A 20357-nucleotide genomic window follows, 5' to 3' on the forward strand; every position below is an offset into this window, starting at 1 on the left:
TGTTGTGAAGGGTGTTTTCTTCACCGGGAAAATAATTCTTCGGTCATCCACCACAGTTGTTTTCCGTGGTCTTCCGGGTCTTTTGGTGTTGCTGAGCTCACCAGTGCGTTCTTTCTTTTTAAGGATATTCCAAACAGTTGATTTGGCCACACCTAATGTTTTTGCTATCTCTCTGATGGGGTTGTTTTGTTTTTTCAGCCTAATGATGGCTTGCTTCTATGATAGTGACAGCTCTTTGGATCTCATATTGAGAACTGAGAGCAACAGATTCCAAATGCAAATAGCACACTTGAAATGAACTCTGGACCTTTTATCTACTCCTTGTAAATGGGATAATGAGGGAATAACACACACCTGGCCATGGAACAGCTGAGCAGCCAATGTCCCATTACTTTTGGTGCCTTGAAAAGTGGGAAGCACATATACAAACTGTTGTAATTCCTACACCGTTTTGGATGTAAATACCATCAAATTAAAGCTGAAAGTCTGCAGTTAAAGCACATCTTGTTCATTTCATTTCAAATCCATTGTGGTGGTGTATAGAGCCAAAAAGATTAGAATTGTGTCGATGTCCCAATATTTATGAACCTGACTGTATATAGTCATATTACACTGGCCATATTCTAAAATTGTGCAACCTCATTATCAGAGAAAATTATGCGGTATAGTCCCCATGAAAACTATGAGATTAGATCAGATCAAACATTATTACAACATAATAAGGATTACTTTGTAATCACACGGCATAAAGGTCACAGTGTGTTTTATACTGTGGAATGACACGTGTAGGATGTGACGAAACCAACCTCACCACTGAGAACTGGAGAAGCCTGGTTGCCTGCCTGCTGCCTTTGGACTATGGCCCTGGGAGATTGGGCCCTTTACAAACAGTATTCGGCCCTAACAGAGTGCATGTCACTCATTCTGGCCCTTTAAATACAGTGGGGCCATTCGGTACTTGCCCTGTGTGAGCAGTGATACCCCCCAGATAGCTATGCCATGGAGCCTATTCATATAATGAAAGACTATGGGAAAGACTTTGGCTCCATGGCAATTAAACTGTATTTGTGTGGTCTGCGTGCCATTCACCTAATAATGTGCACGCAGACCTGGGCTATCTGGGGATATGTTAAATGTCTGTGTTTAATGTATAAAAAGTGACTTTATGTATTTTAAAAGAGTTTTATGTTGTTTTGCAACCATGTGGTTAATGGAGTCTGCCTCTAGTCCTGGATAATTAGATTTCTTCTCCAATTATCTCCAGGGCAGAAGGGAGGAAGCCAGGATGCATTGTGGGGATGTTTTACTTTTACTGTTTGAGCCAGGGGGAATAAAAGATACTTTTACTAATTTTTGAACCCCTGGTCTGATTCATGCCATTTTTTAATATGTTGTTCCCCTGAATGGATTGATTGTGGATATGTATTTTTATGTGAATGTGATGTATGGTTTTAAAGTTATGAAAGTTGTGTAAAAGTATATTTTGAACTGTACACATAATGGGATTAAGTGTCACACTAAGGGGAGGGGATGTGTGGGAGGTAACATCTATGTTATTGGTTATTTTATGCCTCCCCCTGGGTGTGGCCTGTATGTGTACTCATGTAATAAAAACCAGGCTGGGTGCCCAGCACCTCAGACCACTGCTTGACCTTCAACACGGAGCCTTGTCTCGTTCTTGGGGGGATTCACTGTATGCTGTTGGAGATTTGACTGCTAGGAGTGTAAGCTGATGTCTGCTTTTCCTATTCATCTGCTAGCAGCTATTTGTGAGGTTCCAGCTGGAGTGCTACCTTATTCACCTATATCCAGTTCGTGAGTTCTGATGTTCTGCAGTAGCTGTGCCTTTCTGAGAAAAGGGGATTATCGCCTAAACGGATTTTAACCCCTCATATGCTGAAACGGTCCGTTACATAGGACTATAGATAATTGACATACCTTAAATCCCATATGTCCTGGGCAGCCCAATGGTCCCTGTTTGTATAAAAAAGGCAATGAAATAAAATACCATATCTTTACGATATTGATCCAATAATTTACACAAAACATCAGAGATAGAAATGAGATATCCATATTATTATAACAAATCTGAGCATATAAAGTGTGGAATATAATTTTTTTTTTGTCTATATAATTCCATTGGCAGATAGTTAACCTGCAGCCAAATCGGTTACTGCCCCAGCCATACATTCAGCCTGAGACAATTATCCTTCAAATTGCATCCAGTCCGGCCCTGAAGGTGAGCCGTGAGAACAACCTCTTAAACCCTCAAAACCTATCGTAGACTTTACAACACTTGTTAAGTAGCACTTCTACCTCAGGGATTTCAGCACATGTCTATATAATTCAAATTGCATCCACATCCAGCTACCTTCATCCCCATCAATGTGTTCCCAATCCTTGTCCTGTGCAGGCTCTTCCTTGTAGTATTGAGACACCCTTTTTTTGCTCTGGAATTACAGAGAGATTTCTAGAGAGTGCACAAAGCAACGTCTACAAAATGAGCATCAGGCTTTATAGCATGTGCTGAAATCCCTGAGGTAGAAGTGCTACTTAACAAGTGTTGTAAAGTCTACGATAGGTTTTGAGGGTTTAAGAGGTTGTTCTCACGGCTCACCTTCAGGGCCGGACTGGCCCACTGGGATACCGGGAAATTTCCGGGTGGACCGCAGCACCTGGGGCCGATCAGACAACCCTGATCATCAGGCTTATTTAATTTAAATCATGTTCCCCTCAGACTGTGCCAGCCTGTATCAGTCCGAGGGGAGTATTGAGGGAGGAGCTGGGGGCTGGTGCGGCCTCAATTAGGCTGTCCACGGCCGGAGAGAGACATGTCAGTCTCTCTGCACAATTTACCTTCATTTCGGCCGCATGCCCCACCTCTGCATGAAAGCCCCACCTCCTGAACATAGCTCTGCCACCCCCACACATGTTGCTCGCTGGAAGGAAGAGGCCACAAAATGGCAACTTCACCTACCAATGCCAGGTAAGCTTCAGCCATGACAGTGATTGTGTGTGTGTGCCTGCTAGTGAGTGAGCTTGTGTGTGTGTGTGCCTGCAAGTGAGTGAGCTTGTATGTGTGTGTGTGCCTGCTAGTGAGTGAGCTTGTGTGTATGTGTGCCTGCTAGTGAGTGAGCTTGTGTGTGTGTGCGCCTGCTAGTGCAATTTTATTGAGACATACGTAGTTTCACACACCACAAAGATCTTATATGCGTCGGTGCAAAAAAATCAAAGGAACAAATGTTAATCAAATCAACACATTTTGCTACGCAATGTCTCATTTTTTACATTAAATGAATATGAAACTGTCCCAGGTGCGGGGGAATAGGACAAGAAGATATAGACAAAACTATAGTGCCTTACACACTGAGAATGAGGGAAGCATGTAATATAGTTTATGTTGAAATCATATACCAGCTCTATCGATGAAATAATACATATTGGTTCTGTATTAAAGAGCTGGATGGCTTAACTGTGAGCTAAAAAGTAGTATTTTGCCCAGGGGAGCCCAGCATTTATGCAAGAGGTAAGAAATGTCAATTGTATCAACAACGTTAGGCTACAGTTACACAAAAGCTCAAAACAGAAAATTTGTGGAGAAATCAAACAGCAAAGTAAATATGGTGAAGGCATAGTGAACAGCTGCAACAAGAGTCATGATTCAGCCAACTCCTTCTAGAGGCACAGGATAGACCCAGTGTGGTCTAACTGTCGACTTGTTCCATGACCCCAGCGACGTCCGGTAGGAACACAGGCAATGTGGCAATACCACCTTTGTGATGGCTGCAATCTCTTTCTCTCTGTGCAATGCTTCTAGGCAACTACCTGACTGAGACGGCATGGGTCACATCCCTTCGATGTGTGGCTCACTGCAGCAGCCATTTCAGACTGCGCCCTCTGCTGCCTTCTATCACAGGCCTCTTTTGTAGCCGGAGTCAGAGCTTTCTGTTTGAACCTGGACGGTGAAACCTAGGGAGGGTGGTCACTCTTCTCCTGCCTGACTTGCTGTTGCAAACGTTGGGTAAGTTTGTCCAAGAAGTCCACAAAGATCTGGTCTATTTTGAGGGTAAGCCCAACCTGTTCCTTGCTGCCATCAATTTTACACGAGGCATCAGCCATTTTATAGGGACATTTTCCATCCAGCTTAGCAGGACAACAGCAACTATGAGTTGCAGGAAGTCTCCCAAGGCATGGACTGGGATCACCCCCACCAGTCCAAAGGAGGGTGGGGAAGACTAGGCCAGAACCACATGGCACCAAAGGTTCGGCTTGTAACCGTGAGGTAGGATAGCAGGGCAGCGGCCATCCACCCCACTCACCACCTCAGTAGGCCTCAACTATCACGATGTCTGAGCACCCTCTAAGGAATCAAAAGTAGAAGGGAGGGGGGCGTGGCCTGACTGCACATGTGAGCGGACGTGCTGAAACGGAGCTCTCCCGATCCGCGGCAATAAACCGACATTATCAGCAAGTTAAACCCGAGAAAACGAGCGAACAGAAGCACCCAGCCATAGGTGAACACCCAGCACACATGGCATCAAAAAATTTTAAGCAGAAAACCTTAAACTTACACCTGGAACGGCCCCAAACCGCGGAGCCGAAAATCCAAGATGGCGCCGACGGTCGGCACTCTCCTATTCAGGGCTCTGACACGAGGGAATATCCACCTGCGCCTGACAGCCCAGCGACCAATGCCTCAATCAGGCTAATCATGCAGGAGCTGCAAACTTCATTCAAAGCTGACATTCAAAAAATGACTGCGGACTTCAAAGCTGACATCCACAGTATAGGAGAACGCACTGCCTCCCTGGAGGACAGGACAGAAGCAGTGGCGTACATACCAGGGTCGCAGGGGTCGCGGCTGCGACCGGGCCCGGCCCACCAGGGGGCCCGGCCGCCCCTGCGACCCGGTATGTACGCTCTGGGCCAGCCTCTTCTCCTGGGGGGCCCAGGAGCCGGCCACCTCCGGGCCCCCCGAGGCTGGCCCTGCTTACACCCGGCGGCCGGCTGGTGCGCGAGGGAGCACTCTCCCCTGAGTGCTTCCTCTTCAGCTCCCTCGCGCACCGCACTGATACCGGAGCCGGAAGATGATGTCATCTTCCGGCGCCGGTATCAGTACGCGGCGCGCGAGGGAGCTGAAGAGGAAGCACTCAGGGGAGAGTGCTCCCTCGCGCGCCCGCAGGACCAGCCAGCCCGCCGGGTGACCGCCCCCCCCAGGAGCCCAGCAGCACCACTGGACCCCAGGGAATCCCCTCAGCACTCCAAAAGGTAAGGAGGCTGGGGGGATTAAATTAAAAAAAAAACATGTGTAAGTGTAAGTGTGTGTGTGTGTGAGTGTGTTAGTGTGAGTGTTAGTGTGTGTGTGTGTGTTAGTGTGTGAGTGTTAGTGTGTGTGAGTGTTAGTGTGTGTGTGTGTGTGTGTGTTAGTGTGTGTGTGTTAGTGTGTGTGTGTGTGTTAGTGTGTGTGAGTGAGTGTTAGTGTGTGTGTGTGAGTGAGTGTTAGTGTGTGTGTGTGTGTTAGTGTGTGTGTGTTAGTGTGTGTGAGCGTTAGTGTGTGTGTGTTAGTGTGTGTGAGCGTTAGTGTGTGTGTGTGTGTTAGTGTGTGTGAGCGTTAGTGTGTGTGTGTTAGTGTGAGTGTTGGTGTTTGTGTTAGAGTGTGAGTGTTGGTGTTTGTGTTAGAGTGTGTGCGCACGTTTGCACCAATAACAGAAGCGCTGAGGAGCGCAAATATTCCTTACAAATGGGGCTTCCCCACAAAACTGCTTGTTAAAAGGAATGGCATCGACAGACCCATCATGACTCCTGAAGACGGTAAAAAGGCACTGCAAGATTGGGACGTACCCTTCCTATCCACCAGCCCTAAGAAGAAACAAGCCCCAGCCCAAACACCCAAGGCACTGCAAAAGGACTGGTCGCGAGTGTCTAGAGCCTCCCAAGCACGCACAGATCCCGGAGAGGCACCAACCTGAGACCACCCGCCTACTGACAAGTCGCCCTTTATTGAGGACTTTGACTACAGGTTTATACCGTTCATGTGTTATATTTATGTTATAATATTGTTCACCTATATTACCCTACCAGGGTTTAACTGTAGGCTATAAGCCTAGCCGCTACGGGTGAGTAACACCCGGATGCACCATGCTCTACGTTCCTATAGATCTCAAGCACACTGAGAACTTAGTGTTACACCTCGTGTGGTACACCCCCAAGGCCTTAGTAGCCTTTCTTCTCCGTTGCCTTAGGCAACCACATGTCACCAGAATGTGACTTTCGGATTGATGTATATAGTTTAACCCCCTGTTCTGCCTCCCATCCCTATCCCACCACCCCCGATGAGAGTATCGTGCAGACATAATCTAACTCCTGCACATTTTTATACACCGCCCAGACCTATCAAGGTTACAAAACAACGCGAATATCCCTTAGTATGGCCTGAAAGAGAGGTCGACAGACTCGGCCACACCTCACAAACCACCGGCGCAGCGCGCCAAACACTGATTAGATGGTGATTAAAATAATGTCCCTCAATGCTAAAGGGCTTAACTCCCCGAATAAACGACGCCTGGCCATTCAAGAGGCAAGGAGAAGTGGAGCCCAAGTGGCATTTTTCCAAGAGACCCATTTTAAATGGGGCTCTAGACCCAAATTCACTTCCAAATGGTACCCACACGATTTCCACTCATGCTACTCGGCCAAAAAAAGGGGAGTCTCCATAGTAATTGGCAAAGATGTGGTGTTTTCCTTAGTTAGAAAGATTAGTGACAAGAAAGGTCGTTATCTAATTATACAGTGTATGTTGAACAATGCTCCTTATACTCTCAATAATGTGTATAGCCCCAACGATAACCAAAATGAATTTTTGCTAAGAATGTTAGCGCTAACTGATATGTATAAACACGGGGAGGTGATCATTGGAGGCGACACAAATTTTTTATTAGATAGCACCCTGGATTCCTCATCGACAGCTCAACTCAAAAGTTGCACACTCAAACACAGGCATGCACTTACAACAAAGATTTGTTCCACACTAGCCGCAGCACGTATGGTAGACCCGTGGCGCATTCTACACCAAACAGATATAGACCACACCTGATACACGGCAGCCCACAACAGCTATTCCCGAATAGACAGATTCCTTATTTCCTCTATGTCAATGGCCCGGATAGAGGGAGCCACTATTGGAGTAATGACATGGTCGGATCATGCCCCCATCTCACTCAGCATTAGCGAGACGTTCTCCAACAGAGGCTCAGGCTCCTGGAGACTCAATGAGTCCCTCTTAGCAGACCCATCAGTGGTGTCCCAAATAACACAAGATTTACAACACTATATCACGGAAAACAAAACCGATGAATCCTCAATTGAGAATATCTGGTTAGCACATAAAGCGGTCATAAGAGGCAGTTTCATAAAACATGCTAGCCATGCTAAAAAACGGAGAATGGCTGAATACACCAACCTCTTAGAAAATATCCGCACTCTAACTCACCATAACAAAAGGGACCCGAATCCCTCCACTAAATCAGAACTTCTGGCCCTTCATAACAAGCTAAACACCTTAGAACTGGCCAAAACAACATACACACTTAGGAAGCTCAAACACAACTTTTTTATGAGTGGCAACAAAGCTGGGGCTATTTTAGCGTCGCAGTTAAAGAAAAGAACTGTCGCCTCCAGGATCGCCTTCCTCCATGATTCTAAGGGTTCGAAAGTAACAAACCCCCAGACGATCGTAGATCAATTCGCCAAATACTACTGTGAATTATATAACTTGAAACATGACCCCAACGTCGCTAAGCCGACACCTGATACAATAGATGGTTTCCTATCCTCACTCCACCTACCTAAGCTGACAGAAGAAGACCTTATACCCCTAACACGACCCTTCTCCTTGGACGAACTCACAAAAGCGATTTCCCGACTCCCAGCACGTAAATCACCAGGCCCAGATGGCCTCACAAACGAATATTATAAGACATTTTCTCCCACCATAGCACCACTACTCCTCCAATTAGTCAATGAATGCGCCACTAAAGGAGCACTCCCCGACGAAATGCTCTTGGCACATATCTCCACTCTCCCCAAACCCGGCAAACCTCCCACACATTGCAAAAACTACCGACCCATTTCCCTCCTCAATGGGGATGCCAAATTGTATGCAAAACTGATCAGCAATCGACTAGCCCCCCTCCTCCATAAAATAATTCATAAATAATGGGTTCATCCAGGGCCGACAGGGCTCAGACAATACCAGAAAAATTCTGAATATGACGTTAGAAACTAGAAAATCACCTGGCCTCCTTCTCGCACTCGACGCGGAGAAGGCCTTTGACCGCCTCAATTGGACCTACATGGCCAAAGTCCTAACACACTTCAACTTTCCAGCGCCCATTGTCATTAGCATTATGGCCCTGTACCACCGCCCAGCAGCGAAAGTCTCGCACGGGGGATTCCTATCCACTGCTTTCCCCATCACAAATGGTACCCGACAAGGTTGTCCTCTGTCCCCTCTTCTATACATACTCGCACTAGAGACCCTAGCCCAGAAGATCCGGTCTCACCCCGACATAATAGGGGTCGACATCCACAATAAACCGTACAGCTTAGCCCTGTTCGCCGACGACATATTTATAGCACTGTCGGACCCACACCGCTCCCTCACCCCATTGCTAGACCTTCTACACCACTTTGGAGTCTTATCCTACTACCGCCTCAACCAAGACAAGACCCAAGCCTTACCAATAAATCTACCCAAACCTCTGCTGACCTCACTCCAAATTTCCCACCAGTTTGATTGGAAGTCAACCTCCATCACGTACTTAGGAGTCAAAATAGCCGCCTCAATCTCTACTACCTCACATCTGAATTATAAACCCCTACTGACATTATGCAAGGTAGAAATGGGCAGATGGAAACACACTAATATCTCATGGTTAGGGAGAATTAACACGTACAAGATGATGATCCTCCCACGTATCCTGTACATCTTTCGTATGATACCACTAGGGATTACCCCCCAATTCTGTAAAGCCCTGCAAAAACTGTGTGGCACCTACATATGGAACGGGAAAAAACCAAGGGTATCATTGGGGCTTCTCCAAACAGCACCACAACTTGGAGGAGTGGGACTCCCAAACCTCCACTTATACCATAAAGCCGCGATGCTTTCCGCAGGCGTGCTCTTACATGCGCACCCAGGTACGCTCCAATGGGTGGACATGGAGAGGGCGCAATTCACAGATGCATCCCTAATAGAACACCTATGGACACCGAGAAAATTTAGGGCCAAGCGCACTGACCTGTTCCCGACCACGCAAATTACAGTATCCACATGGGATGCATTTATGGACAGAGGGGGCTACAGGGACACACTACACCCCAAATCCCCACTCTCCGTCTTACGAGCTATAGTGCCCAGCATCCCCCTGAAAATGTGGAACACAGCAGGAATCACAACACTGTCACAGATTTTGGACACTAAGGGCATCATCCCATTTCCAACCCTCCAGCAACAGTGGCAACTCCCGAACAAAGCAATATTCTCCTATTTACAAATCAAGAGTGCAGTACAAGCACACACGCTCCCACGGCATACCGCACCAAGCACAACCAAAATTATCCCTTCCATACTTCTGAGTAGGTGTTGGACAGCACCCACGAAACCCAAAACACTCACACTGAGCTACAAAGCTTGGCAAGAACTCTACTCTACCACATCACACCCCCACAAAAACCACTGGGAGATAGACTGTGGGATAACACTGACAGACCCAGATTGGCTCCGAGCCCTCAATGGACTCTCCAAATGGACAAAGTGCTACACGCACATTGAAGCCCACAGAAAACTCCTATACCGCTGGTACATGACCCCTCAGAGGCTTCATCGCATATACCCCACCACATCACACACTTGCTGGAGGTGCAATGACAATGTGGGCACTCTGGAGCACCTGTGGTGGTCATGTAATGATATCCGGCCTCTTTGGTCTGCAGTATCAACAACACTAGACCAACTGCAAATCCCCAAATTCCACCTGACAAAAAGCTCCTGTCTCCTACTAATACTCCCTGACAACCTCTCCATCACACAAAAGCAAATCACAGCCCTCACTATATTAGCAGCAAGAAATCTGCTGACACAAAACTGGAAATCCCAGACCTGCCCATCCTTGGCCCAACTCCAGAATAGACTCTCCCAATACAAGACATACGAGAGAATGGCTATTATGTCTCCACAAAAGAAATTGACATTTGACACGGAATGGGGTCAATGGGAAGGGGAGCCACACGGCACGAGTGGGAACTCTGCACCCGCTATCCATGATGACATTCAGAGAGACACAACCAACCATCTCCCCAGGTCCTCTGACATGCCCCAGGTAAATTGAGACCATGCTAACTGAAGAATGGTAATCGCGCCACGCATAGAAAACTAAGCGCAAGGTATTCTTTATGTACTCTCAAACCCCCCCCCCTGATAACCCACTCTCTCTACCAACCCCCCCACCCTCCCTACCCCTTCTACACCCCCTACCCTGACCCATATTTCGGCTCTAACTCGCTCACTCAACAAAGCGATGGCATGCAACGCAGTACTGTGATTTAGTCACATGAACGATAGAACTGCTAAAATATGATGTATCAATGTGGTAACTACCTCTAAGTGTCTAACTGTGTTCAAATGACAATGCTAATTTGTTCATAAAAAACAAAAAAAGCTGTAATTCTATGTAACCCCCCCGTTTACCTTCCCTTTCTTCATTCTGTATCCCATTTTATGCTTGCTGGAAAACAATAAAATATAAATTTGAAAAAAAGTAGAAGGGAGAGGGGAGCTTTGGTACCAGCACCTCTGTGCAAGCAGGACCACTGCTTTACAGCTGTATTTAAGCAGGTTAATTGCTGAATTTCAGTGTATTTGCCAAAGATTTGCAGGAGCCAATCGTCTATGCAACCATTCAGCATGGCGGTCCATCCCTGTCCTCCGATAGTGAGTGAGCTTGTGTGTGTGTGTTTGTCTGCTACTGAGTTAGCTTGTGTGTGTGCTCCTGCTAGTGAGTGAGCTTGTGTGTGTGTGTGTGCCTGCTAGTGAGTGAGCTTGTGTGTGTGTGTGTGAGCATGTCTGTAGTAAGCTCATGCGTGTCAGAGTTTGTCTGTACTACGTTTGTTTTGTGTATAAGCTTGTCTGTGCGTGTCAGTGAGATTGTCTATCAGAGCCTATTCGTGTGCATCTGTAAGCTTGTGTATTTATGTCAATGAGCTTATGTATATCAGTGAGATTGTTTGTCTATGAGGCTGTGTATCAATGAGCTTGTGTGTGTCAGTGAGATTGTCTATCAGAGCCTATTCGTGTGCATCTGTAAGCTTATGTATTTATGTCAATGAGCTTATGTATATCAGTGAGATTGTTTGTCTATGAGGCTGTGTATCAATGAGCTTGTGTGTGTCAGTGAGATTGTCTGTGTCTGCAAGTGAGTATGCTTATTGTATAATTAAATGTTTTACTCTGAAAGGACCAATATTTTATATTAGAAAAAATAAATATATATATTAAACAATAATATGTAACGGCCTATGTCTTGCCATCCCAGATGATTGAGTCATATATATATATATATATATATATATATAATACTCAATCATCTAGGGCAAAACATAGCCGTACGTATTACATGTGACAATATATGGGGCTGGCATAGATTTTTTTTCAGGGCTGCTTTGTATCCCCAGTCTTGCCCTGCTCACATTCACTGCTCTTATTTTCCATTTAGTGAAAAGTCAGAGGATTTGCAATGTTTACTTACACATTTTACACTTATAATATATTCATAATTAAGTTCCATATTAGTTTCCAATGCACTGCAAGTCAAAAGACATCCGTGCACAAAGAAGTTTTTCAATATCAATTTAAATCTGTAAACATTACTTAGAAATGGCATTCAGATGCATATAATTCAGTATTTTTCAGATTCAGTTTAATTCTGAATTGTAGTAAGTGTTTTAAGTAGCATGTGCTATCATGAAAATGTTAGAAATGAGATTCAAAGTACCTTTTCCCCTTTTCTCCCAGCTTTACCATAACCGGGCTCGCCAATGTCTCCCTGTAAAAATATGTTACATGTAAGTTATTAAAAAAAAAAAAAGATAGTATCTCTTTGAACTGCTTACTAAATTAACACAGCATAACACATAAAATTAACATTCAATGTTAGGAAATCTTTGGAATACACACAGTGACTCTCAACAATGTTTTTTGGATATGATAATGATTTGGTTGCTACCCCAGACATACTCTGATATGTTATATTAGGGAAATAACTTTGACTGACTTCAATGGAATCTTCATGAAGCACTCCATGGAACACACAGTTAAACAGACTTGTGCATTCGGTTTCAAACAAATTACGATTCGTCTGAATTCCATATCTCTGAATCTCCAAATGACCTTATAATTAAATAAATAAAACATGTGAAGAACAAGCCATTTAATTTATTTCATGATACAGGGTTCTGTATGTGGCACCCATAAAAAAGATGAGTGATGGAAAAAAAGACGATGGTGATTGGGGACAGACACTAAATGTTGATTTAATCACAGAGCAAATGAGAAGTAGCAGTAAGAAAATCCACACACACACATATATATATATATATATATATATATATATATATATATATCTATATCCAACGATAAAGTGGAGCACTCAGAAGGACTTAACAATAGTGAATTTATTGGTACGAAAAAAGTTTTTACATCGACATGTAAATCCTGTGATTCGACGTTTCGGCCCCTCAGGGTCTTTTTCAAGAACAATTTACAAGTGAACTAAACATGATTTATATACAAGTGAAGAAAATCCACTCACCAATCTGGTGTGTGCAGCCGCCCGTTCAAACCCGGAAGTGTCACGGAGACCCACGTGGTTTCCCTAGCGTGCGTCAGTACGTGCAGCGTGGTTGCTAGGTGATACTCTGTAAACAGTGTATTAATGTGTAACTCGCAACCAGCCATGGTAAAGTGTTTTTACGAGTGGTAATTACGTTATCACTGGGAAAGAGATCTCAAGGTAATAATGAATCTAAATAGGAAGATCTCACGTTAAACTATGTGTATCAGTATGAGACATACGACCAAAGTGTCTGAATATGCAAAACAAAGTGCTAAGTGCCCAACGTGCCCAGGGGATATTATACAAAGTGCAACTACCAAAGCGAAGTGATTTAAAACATGAGGCAACATAAGTCTCATACATAACCTTAAAAACAAAGAAGAAAATATTTCTTAAGTCTCGAATTTAGTATATATACATAAACAGTATCAATAATGATAGCTATGATATGTTATAGCAGAAAATATTATAAAAATATACTATATAGCGGGGATGTGGTCTGAGAGTCAAAAAAATTCTTATTTGAATAGCCTTATTTTTGAATCACATCCAAGATGTAACTTTAGCAGAACATAGAGAATGTAATAAACTCGTTCAGTCCTTTCGGCGTAACTGTATCAAGTCGGTGTATCCAATATGTTTCACGTTGGAGTAGTGCTTTGGATCTGTCACCACCCCTCGGATTCGGTGGAACATGATCTATGGCGATAAATCGTAAGGTAGGCAGTCTATGGTTAGCTTGAAGAAAATGTTTAACAACCGGTTTATCGGATTTTTGGTCCCTAAAGGCCGTGTTAATAGTTGATCTATGGCCTCTAATCCGATCTCGGAGCGTTAAATCAGTTTTCCCCACATATGAGAGACCACAGGGACAAGTGATTAAATATATCACATGGTCGGTGGTACATGTGATATATTGTGTGATGGGGATCCGAATTCCACTGTGTGGGTGGGCAAATTAGGTGCTGGTGTTCATGTGACTGCACGTCACACAGCCACTACATCTGTAGCAACCTTTCTTGGTAGGTCCTCTGGTTTTCTGATAGCATAGAGTTGGATCACTTTTAACCAATAGGTCTCTCAGGTTCTTCTAGTATATTTTTATAATATTTTTTGCTATAACATATCATAGCTATCATTATTGATACTGTTTATGTATATATACTCAATTCGATACTTAAGAAATATTTTCTTCTTTGTTTTTAAGGTTATGTATGAGACTTATGTTGCCTCATGTTTTAAATCACTTCGCTTTGGTAGTTGCACTTTGTATAATACCCCCTGGGCACGTTGGGCACTTAGCACTTTGTTTTGCATATTCAGACACTTTGGTCGTATGTCTCATACTGATACACATAGTTTAACGTGAGATCTTCCTATTTAGATTCATTATTACCTTGAGATCTCTTTCCCAGTGATAACGTAATTACCACTCGTAAAAACACTTTACCATGGCTGGTTGCGAGTTACACATTAATACACTGTTTACAGAGTATCACCTAGCAACCACGCTGCACGTACTGACGCACGCTAGGGAAACCACGTGGGTCTCCGTGACACTTCCGGGTTTGAACGGGCGGCTGCACACACCAGATTGGTGAGTGGATTTTCTTCACTTGTATATAAATCATGTTTAGTTCACTTGTAAATTGTTCTTGAAAAAGACCCTGAGGGGTCGAAACGTCGAATCACAGGATTTACATGTCGATGTAAAAACTTTTTTCGTACCAATAAATTCACTATTGTTAAGTCCTTCTGAGTGCTCCACTTTATCGTTGGATATATATTGAGGACGTCGGATGCACCAAAGGCATGATATATCGGAACACTATTCAGGGGTGAGTGCCTAAATTATTATTTTGTTTATATATATATATATATATATATATATATATATATATATGTGGATATATATTTAAATCCATATATATATATATATATATATATATATATATTTAAATCCATATAAATATATTATACATAAAATCAATATATATATATATATATATATATTATACATAAATATTATACATTTAATAAATATATAATATATAAACATATTTTTTTACTTCTTCTTCCCTCTATTGGTTACTTTATATATTGCATATTTAATTAATCTAGAATATATGAAAATATATATTTTTCCTTGCTTCCTCCTTTTTTTCTTCTTTTTCCCTCTATTGGTTACTTGATTTAATTTGGAAAAGTAGTAAATACTGTGTATATTTTACTGCTTTTTCTTTTTCCCCTCTATTGGTACTTCTTGATCCGTGACCCAAATGGCATGGAATCCTATCAGTGTACTGTAACGTATAAACATGCTATTTTATTTATTTAGCAGTGCACCAGTAGGCCTATTTTTGCACCATTCTGGTTTGTCAGAATAGTTTTTCCCGAAAACAGTTGCACGGACGAAATTTGTCTGAACCAAAATTGATTCAGACAAACCAAATTCTTTCAATGTGCACTGTTCTACAGTTCTATAGAAATGAGTCTGAATGCTGCATGGCTCAGTTGAACACAAAGCTACTGAGTTTGCAACTGCTGAAGCAGCAACAAAATTCATCCTATATGAGTGTATGTAACAGACTGCAAAATTGGTGAAACTGTATGGTGTAAGTTGTATTAGAATAAAGTATTTTTTCTCGTTTTCCTGTTTTTTCCATATTATTGTCATCGATTTTTTTTTTTTTTTTTAATGTGTCCTGTTCTAAAAGATGGTCTATGTACTAAAAGTGGGGAAACCAATATTTAAACCATTGGAACTAGCAGGCATATTCCATTGCTGACAACTCCCCAGTTATCGTTTTGCATCACTTTTTAGAACAGGACAATCTGACAAATAACCCCACATGTGTTGGTTTATTTTGATCTAAAGCCTCTGTTTACCAGTAAAGTGTAATGTCCTGCATTGTTTAATCCTGACAAAGTTCTTTCAGCAAGCATTACTAACAGTAACTAAGTTGCTGAGTTCTGATGAACATTTAAATCGTTCTAGACTAAGGGGCTTGTTCTCTCCAGTCATTCCTTTCCCGAGAGATAAGATTTGTTAGATATGTAATCAAACAAACCACATACACCTTGACCATACTTGTAAAGACCAAATGCTCCATCTGTAAATTATTTTTCAAGTCAATGAGTAACAAACATTGTAACTGACCAAGCATGGTCTGTCCTCTTACCTCTGATCCTTGTGGACCTCTTGGTCCAGGACTACCTTTACTACCGGGATCTCCAGGTTCTCCCTATTGAAAATAGAAACAGAACAATAGTATTACAGAACTGAATAATATGATGTTCATTTATTGTAGTTTAACAACACATTACTGTGAGTATTATTGCTGTGGCGCTCTGTTATTCACTCAGACACACCAACATTGAGCTCTGAGTAAAGAGGGACATCAGGATAGAAAAGAGAGACAGAGGGATTTGGGTTAAAAATAGAGAATGCCCCTCCGAAATACATACAGGATATACAAGTAACTTAATTCCCAGGTGTTCTAGTGTGATGTCTCTTCTGTGATCTCTCTGTACTTTTTAATAGCTTCATGAGAGGGAGATGAAACTGTGCTTAGTGCTGGGCAGCAGGCAAATTCCAGCACTGATCACTGGGCAAAGTGACATACAGGGAGCTACACATAACTCATCTGTCAGTAAGGTGCAAGTAATTGTGGACCCAGTTGACATTAGGTGTCCCAAGATACTGGGAACTTCTTGATTTAGGATGGGGGCAGGTTGGGGGCAGATTTACATTTACTGTTAATGCATTAATCTAATTACTGATATTTATAAGGCGCCAACATATTCCGCGCTGTAAAATTGGAAAAAAGACAATACAATAATAACAGATCGATACAACAAGTAGAGGGCCCTGCCCATGAGCTTACAATCTAAAGGTGAAACTGGGGAGATGAGACAAAAAGTAGCAGAGGAATTTGTATGTGATGGCAGAGAGAGTTAATGTTGTAACGGCAGCAGGTTAAAGTATGTGATAAGGTGATAAGGAGGTGATTGGCTGTGGTTCCAAACAGCTTGAAGAGCATGCTATATAGGAAGAAGAAACCAGGGTGGGCGGGTTGAGCTGAGTAAAATTAAATAAGCTTGTTGCAGGGGTGGATGTAAAATTGGCCCTAAAGAGTTGAGAAACACAGTTATTTAAAGGAATTCATGGCTAGCAGTGGCAAGGGGGTGGGGAGAGGGATGTGGAAGTGGGGAATGGATGAGCAGACTAGACATTTGTCTCATACAATTACAATATTTGCCAACCAAAATACTATCAGCCAGATTATTAATAATTACATGTAATTGCAAGTACAAAAATATACAGTAGTAAACTAGAGGTACAAATAGTAACATTGTTATAGTTAATTAATAATGTAGTAACTAAGATGAAGGAAATCTGGTAGAATAACTTCTGATTCTCAGTCTGTACCTTTAAGCTGCAGTCTTCAAATTAAATGGGCTTGTGCAGGGGTGGATGTAAGGAGCACGATCACTCAGGCACAGTACTTAAATAGATTAAAATAGTTATATGCAGAGCTCACTTTGAGCACTCCACATAGCTCATCTATCAGTCTGGGGCCACTAACCCCTACTTACAAAATGGACCCTCAGGTATCCAATAGTACCTTGGGCTACTTGGTACAAACAGGGATTTAACCCTGCTTGTACTTTTAGTTCATGACAGTTTATTATACCATCAAAGGGCATTAAAGCCTTGCACTGTATGACAGCATAGACGTCTTTATGATTCCATGTATACATAAACGGGATTGTGGATGGATAATTAGTTTACCCCATTCTTCCCTTTTTCTATTTTGTTCCCTTCCCAAGGTTGTTTTGCCCTTAAAAACATTTTTTAAAAACGTAATAAAAATATTTGAAAAGCATAGACCGCCAAGTGGTCCTTTAGGATTTAAAGTATCCGCTTTGTCCATTTAAAATGTTGGGAGGTATGGTCATGTGACTCTTGACCTAATCATTGATGGACTACCTGCAATTCTTATTGTAACACTAGTGATGTCCCGAACTGTTCGCTGGCGAATAGTTCCTGGCGAACATCGCTTGTTCGCGTTCGCCACGGACGGCGAACACATGCGCTGTTCGGTCCGCCCCCTATTCGTCATCATTGAGTAAACTTTGACCCTGACCTGTACCTCACAGTCACAGACACATTCCAGCCATTCAGCAGCAGACCCTCCCTCCCAGACCCTCCCATCTCCTGGACAGCATCCATTTTACATTCATTGTGAAGCTGCATTCTTAGTGAGAGTAGGGACAGTGTAGCTGCTGCTGATTTGATAGTGAAATTGATAGCTAGGCTAGTGTATTCAGTGTCCACTACAGTCCTGAAGGACTCATCTGATCTCTGCTGTAAGGACAGCACCCCAAAAAGCCCCTTTTAGGGCTAGAACATCAGTCTGCTTCTTTTTTTTTTTTGTGTGTAATTTAATTGCAGTTGCCTGCCTGCCAGCCAGCCTGTGTGTCAGGCTCACAGCATATACTGTGCCCACTTGCCCAGTGCCACCACTCACTCACTGGTGTCCCAATAGCTTGCATTTAAACAAAAAAAACTTTTGGGACTGTAATATAATAGCAGTCAGTTTCCTTCACTAGTGTGCGTTTCAGGGCCTGCCAGGGCACAGTGTCACACCAGTGCAACTCATATCTGGTGTAACAGTAGTGTACATTTAAAAAAAAAAATAATTTTTTTTGACTGTAATAGATTGAATAGCAGTTAGTTGTCTGCCAGCGTGTGTGTCAGGCTCACAGCGTATACTGTGCCCACTTGCCCAGTGCCACCAGTCACTCACTGGTGTCACAATAGCTTGCATTTAACAAAAACAAAACTTTTTTGACTGTAATATAATAGCAGTCAGTTTCCTTCACTAGTGTGCATTTCAGGGCCTGCCCAGTGCCACTACTCACTCACTGGTATCACAATAGCTTGCATTTAAAAAAAACAAAACTTTTTGGACTGTAATATAATAGCAGTCAGTTTCCTTCACGAGTGTGCGTTTCAGGGCCTGCCAGGGCACAGTGTCACACCAGTGCAACTCATATCTGGTGTAACAGTAGTGTACATTTAAAAAAAAAATACAATTTTGACTGTAATAGATTGAATAGCAGTTAGTTGTCTGCCAGCGTGTGTTTCAGGCTCACAGCGTATACTGTTCCCACTTGCCCAGTGCCACCACTCACTCACTGGTGTCCCAATAGCTTGCATTTAAAAAAACCTAAACTTTTTGGACTGTAATATAATAGCAGTCAGTTTCCTTCACTAGTGTGTGTTTCAGGGCCTGCCCAGTGCCACCACTCACTCATATCTGGTGTCCCAATAGCTTGCATTTAAAAAAACCTAAACTTTTAGGACTGTAATATAATAGCAGTCAGTTTCCTTCACGAGTGTGCGTTTCAGGGCCTGCCAGGGCACAGTGTCACACCAGTGCAACTCATATCTGGTGTAACAGTAGTGTACATTTAAAAAAAATAAATAAATACATTTTGACTGTAATAGATTGAATAGCAGTTAGTTGTCTGCCAGCGTGTGTGTCAGGCTCACAGCGTATACTGTGACCACTTGCCCAGTGCCACCACTCATATCTGGGGTCACAATAGCTTGCATTTAAAAAAAAAACTAAACTTTTTGGACTGTAATATAATAGCAGTCAGTTTCCTTCACGCGTGTGCATTTCAGGGCCTGCCAGGGCACAGTGTCACACCAGTGCCACTCATATCTCTTGTCACAGTAGCTTGCACGCATAGTACCACTAATCGAAAAAAAAAATGACAGGCAGAGGCAGGCCACCCCGCAGGGGCCGTCGTTGTGTGATTCCCTTTGGCCCTAGAATAATGCCCAGTGTTCAGAAGCCACGTACCCTGAACTTGAAAAGTTCTGATGACATAGTTGACTGGCTAACACAGGACACCCAATCTTCTACAGCTTCCGCTCTGAACCTCGACGCACCATCCTCCTCCAGCTTAGCTTCCGGCACCTCTCAAGTTACCACTCGCCCACCTGCCGCAACCAAAAACACTAGCATCACAGCCGCTTCACTTGGTATGTCAGAGGAGTTATTTACACATTAGTTGGAAGAAGGAGTGATGCGCAACCATTATTGCCAGCGGATGTAGATAACAGTGATATGTCTCAGCCAGGCAGCATTACACACGTACGGTGTGATGATGATGATGTTGTACCCACTGCTGCTTCCTTTGCTGAGTTGTCAGATACAAGTGAAGCGGTTGATGATGACGATGCGTCCGTGGATGTCACGTGGGTGCCCGCTAGAAGAGAAGAAGAACAGGGGGAAAGTTCAGATTGGGAGACAGAGAGGAGGAGACGAGTTGGAAGCAGGGGGAGGTCGTCGCAAGGAGCTAGTGGCACAGTCAGACAGAATGCATCGGCACCCGGGGTCAGCCAGACAGAACGCCAATCAACGCATGCTGTTGCCACCACCAGAATGC

General features: G+C 43.2%; 1 protein-coding gene across 1 annotated transcript in view; it reads right to left on the bottom strand.

Moving 5' to 3' along the window:
* The window catches only part of COL6A6 (collagen type VI alpha 6 chain), a 230004-nt gene that overhangs the window by 30351 nt on the left and 179296 nt on the right, over positions 1 to 20357 (bottom strand). Inside the window, exons 26-28 of the mRNA XM_063453115.1 lie at positions 16073 to 16135; positions 12051 to 12101; positions 1939 to 1974 (exon numbers count right to left, since the gene is read on the bottom strand). Of these exons, the coding sequence (XP_063309185.1) occupies positions 1939 to 1974; positions 12051 to 12101; positions 16073 to 16135 (150 nt within the window). The remainder of the gene's footprint in view (positions 1 to 1938; positions 1975 to 12050; positions 12102 to 16072; positions 16136 to 20357) is intronic.

The sequence above is a fragment of the Pelobates fuscus genome, chromosome 4 (assembly GCF_036172605.1).
Source record: "Pelobates fuscus isolate aPelFus1 chromosome 4, aPelFus1.pri, whole genome shotgun sequence".
Lineage (NCBI taxonomy): Eukaryota > Metazoa > Chordata > Amphibia > Anura > Pelobatidae > Pelobates > Pelobates fuscus.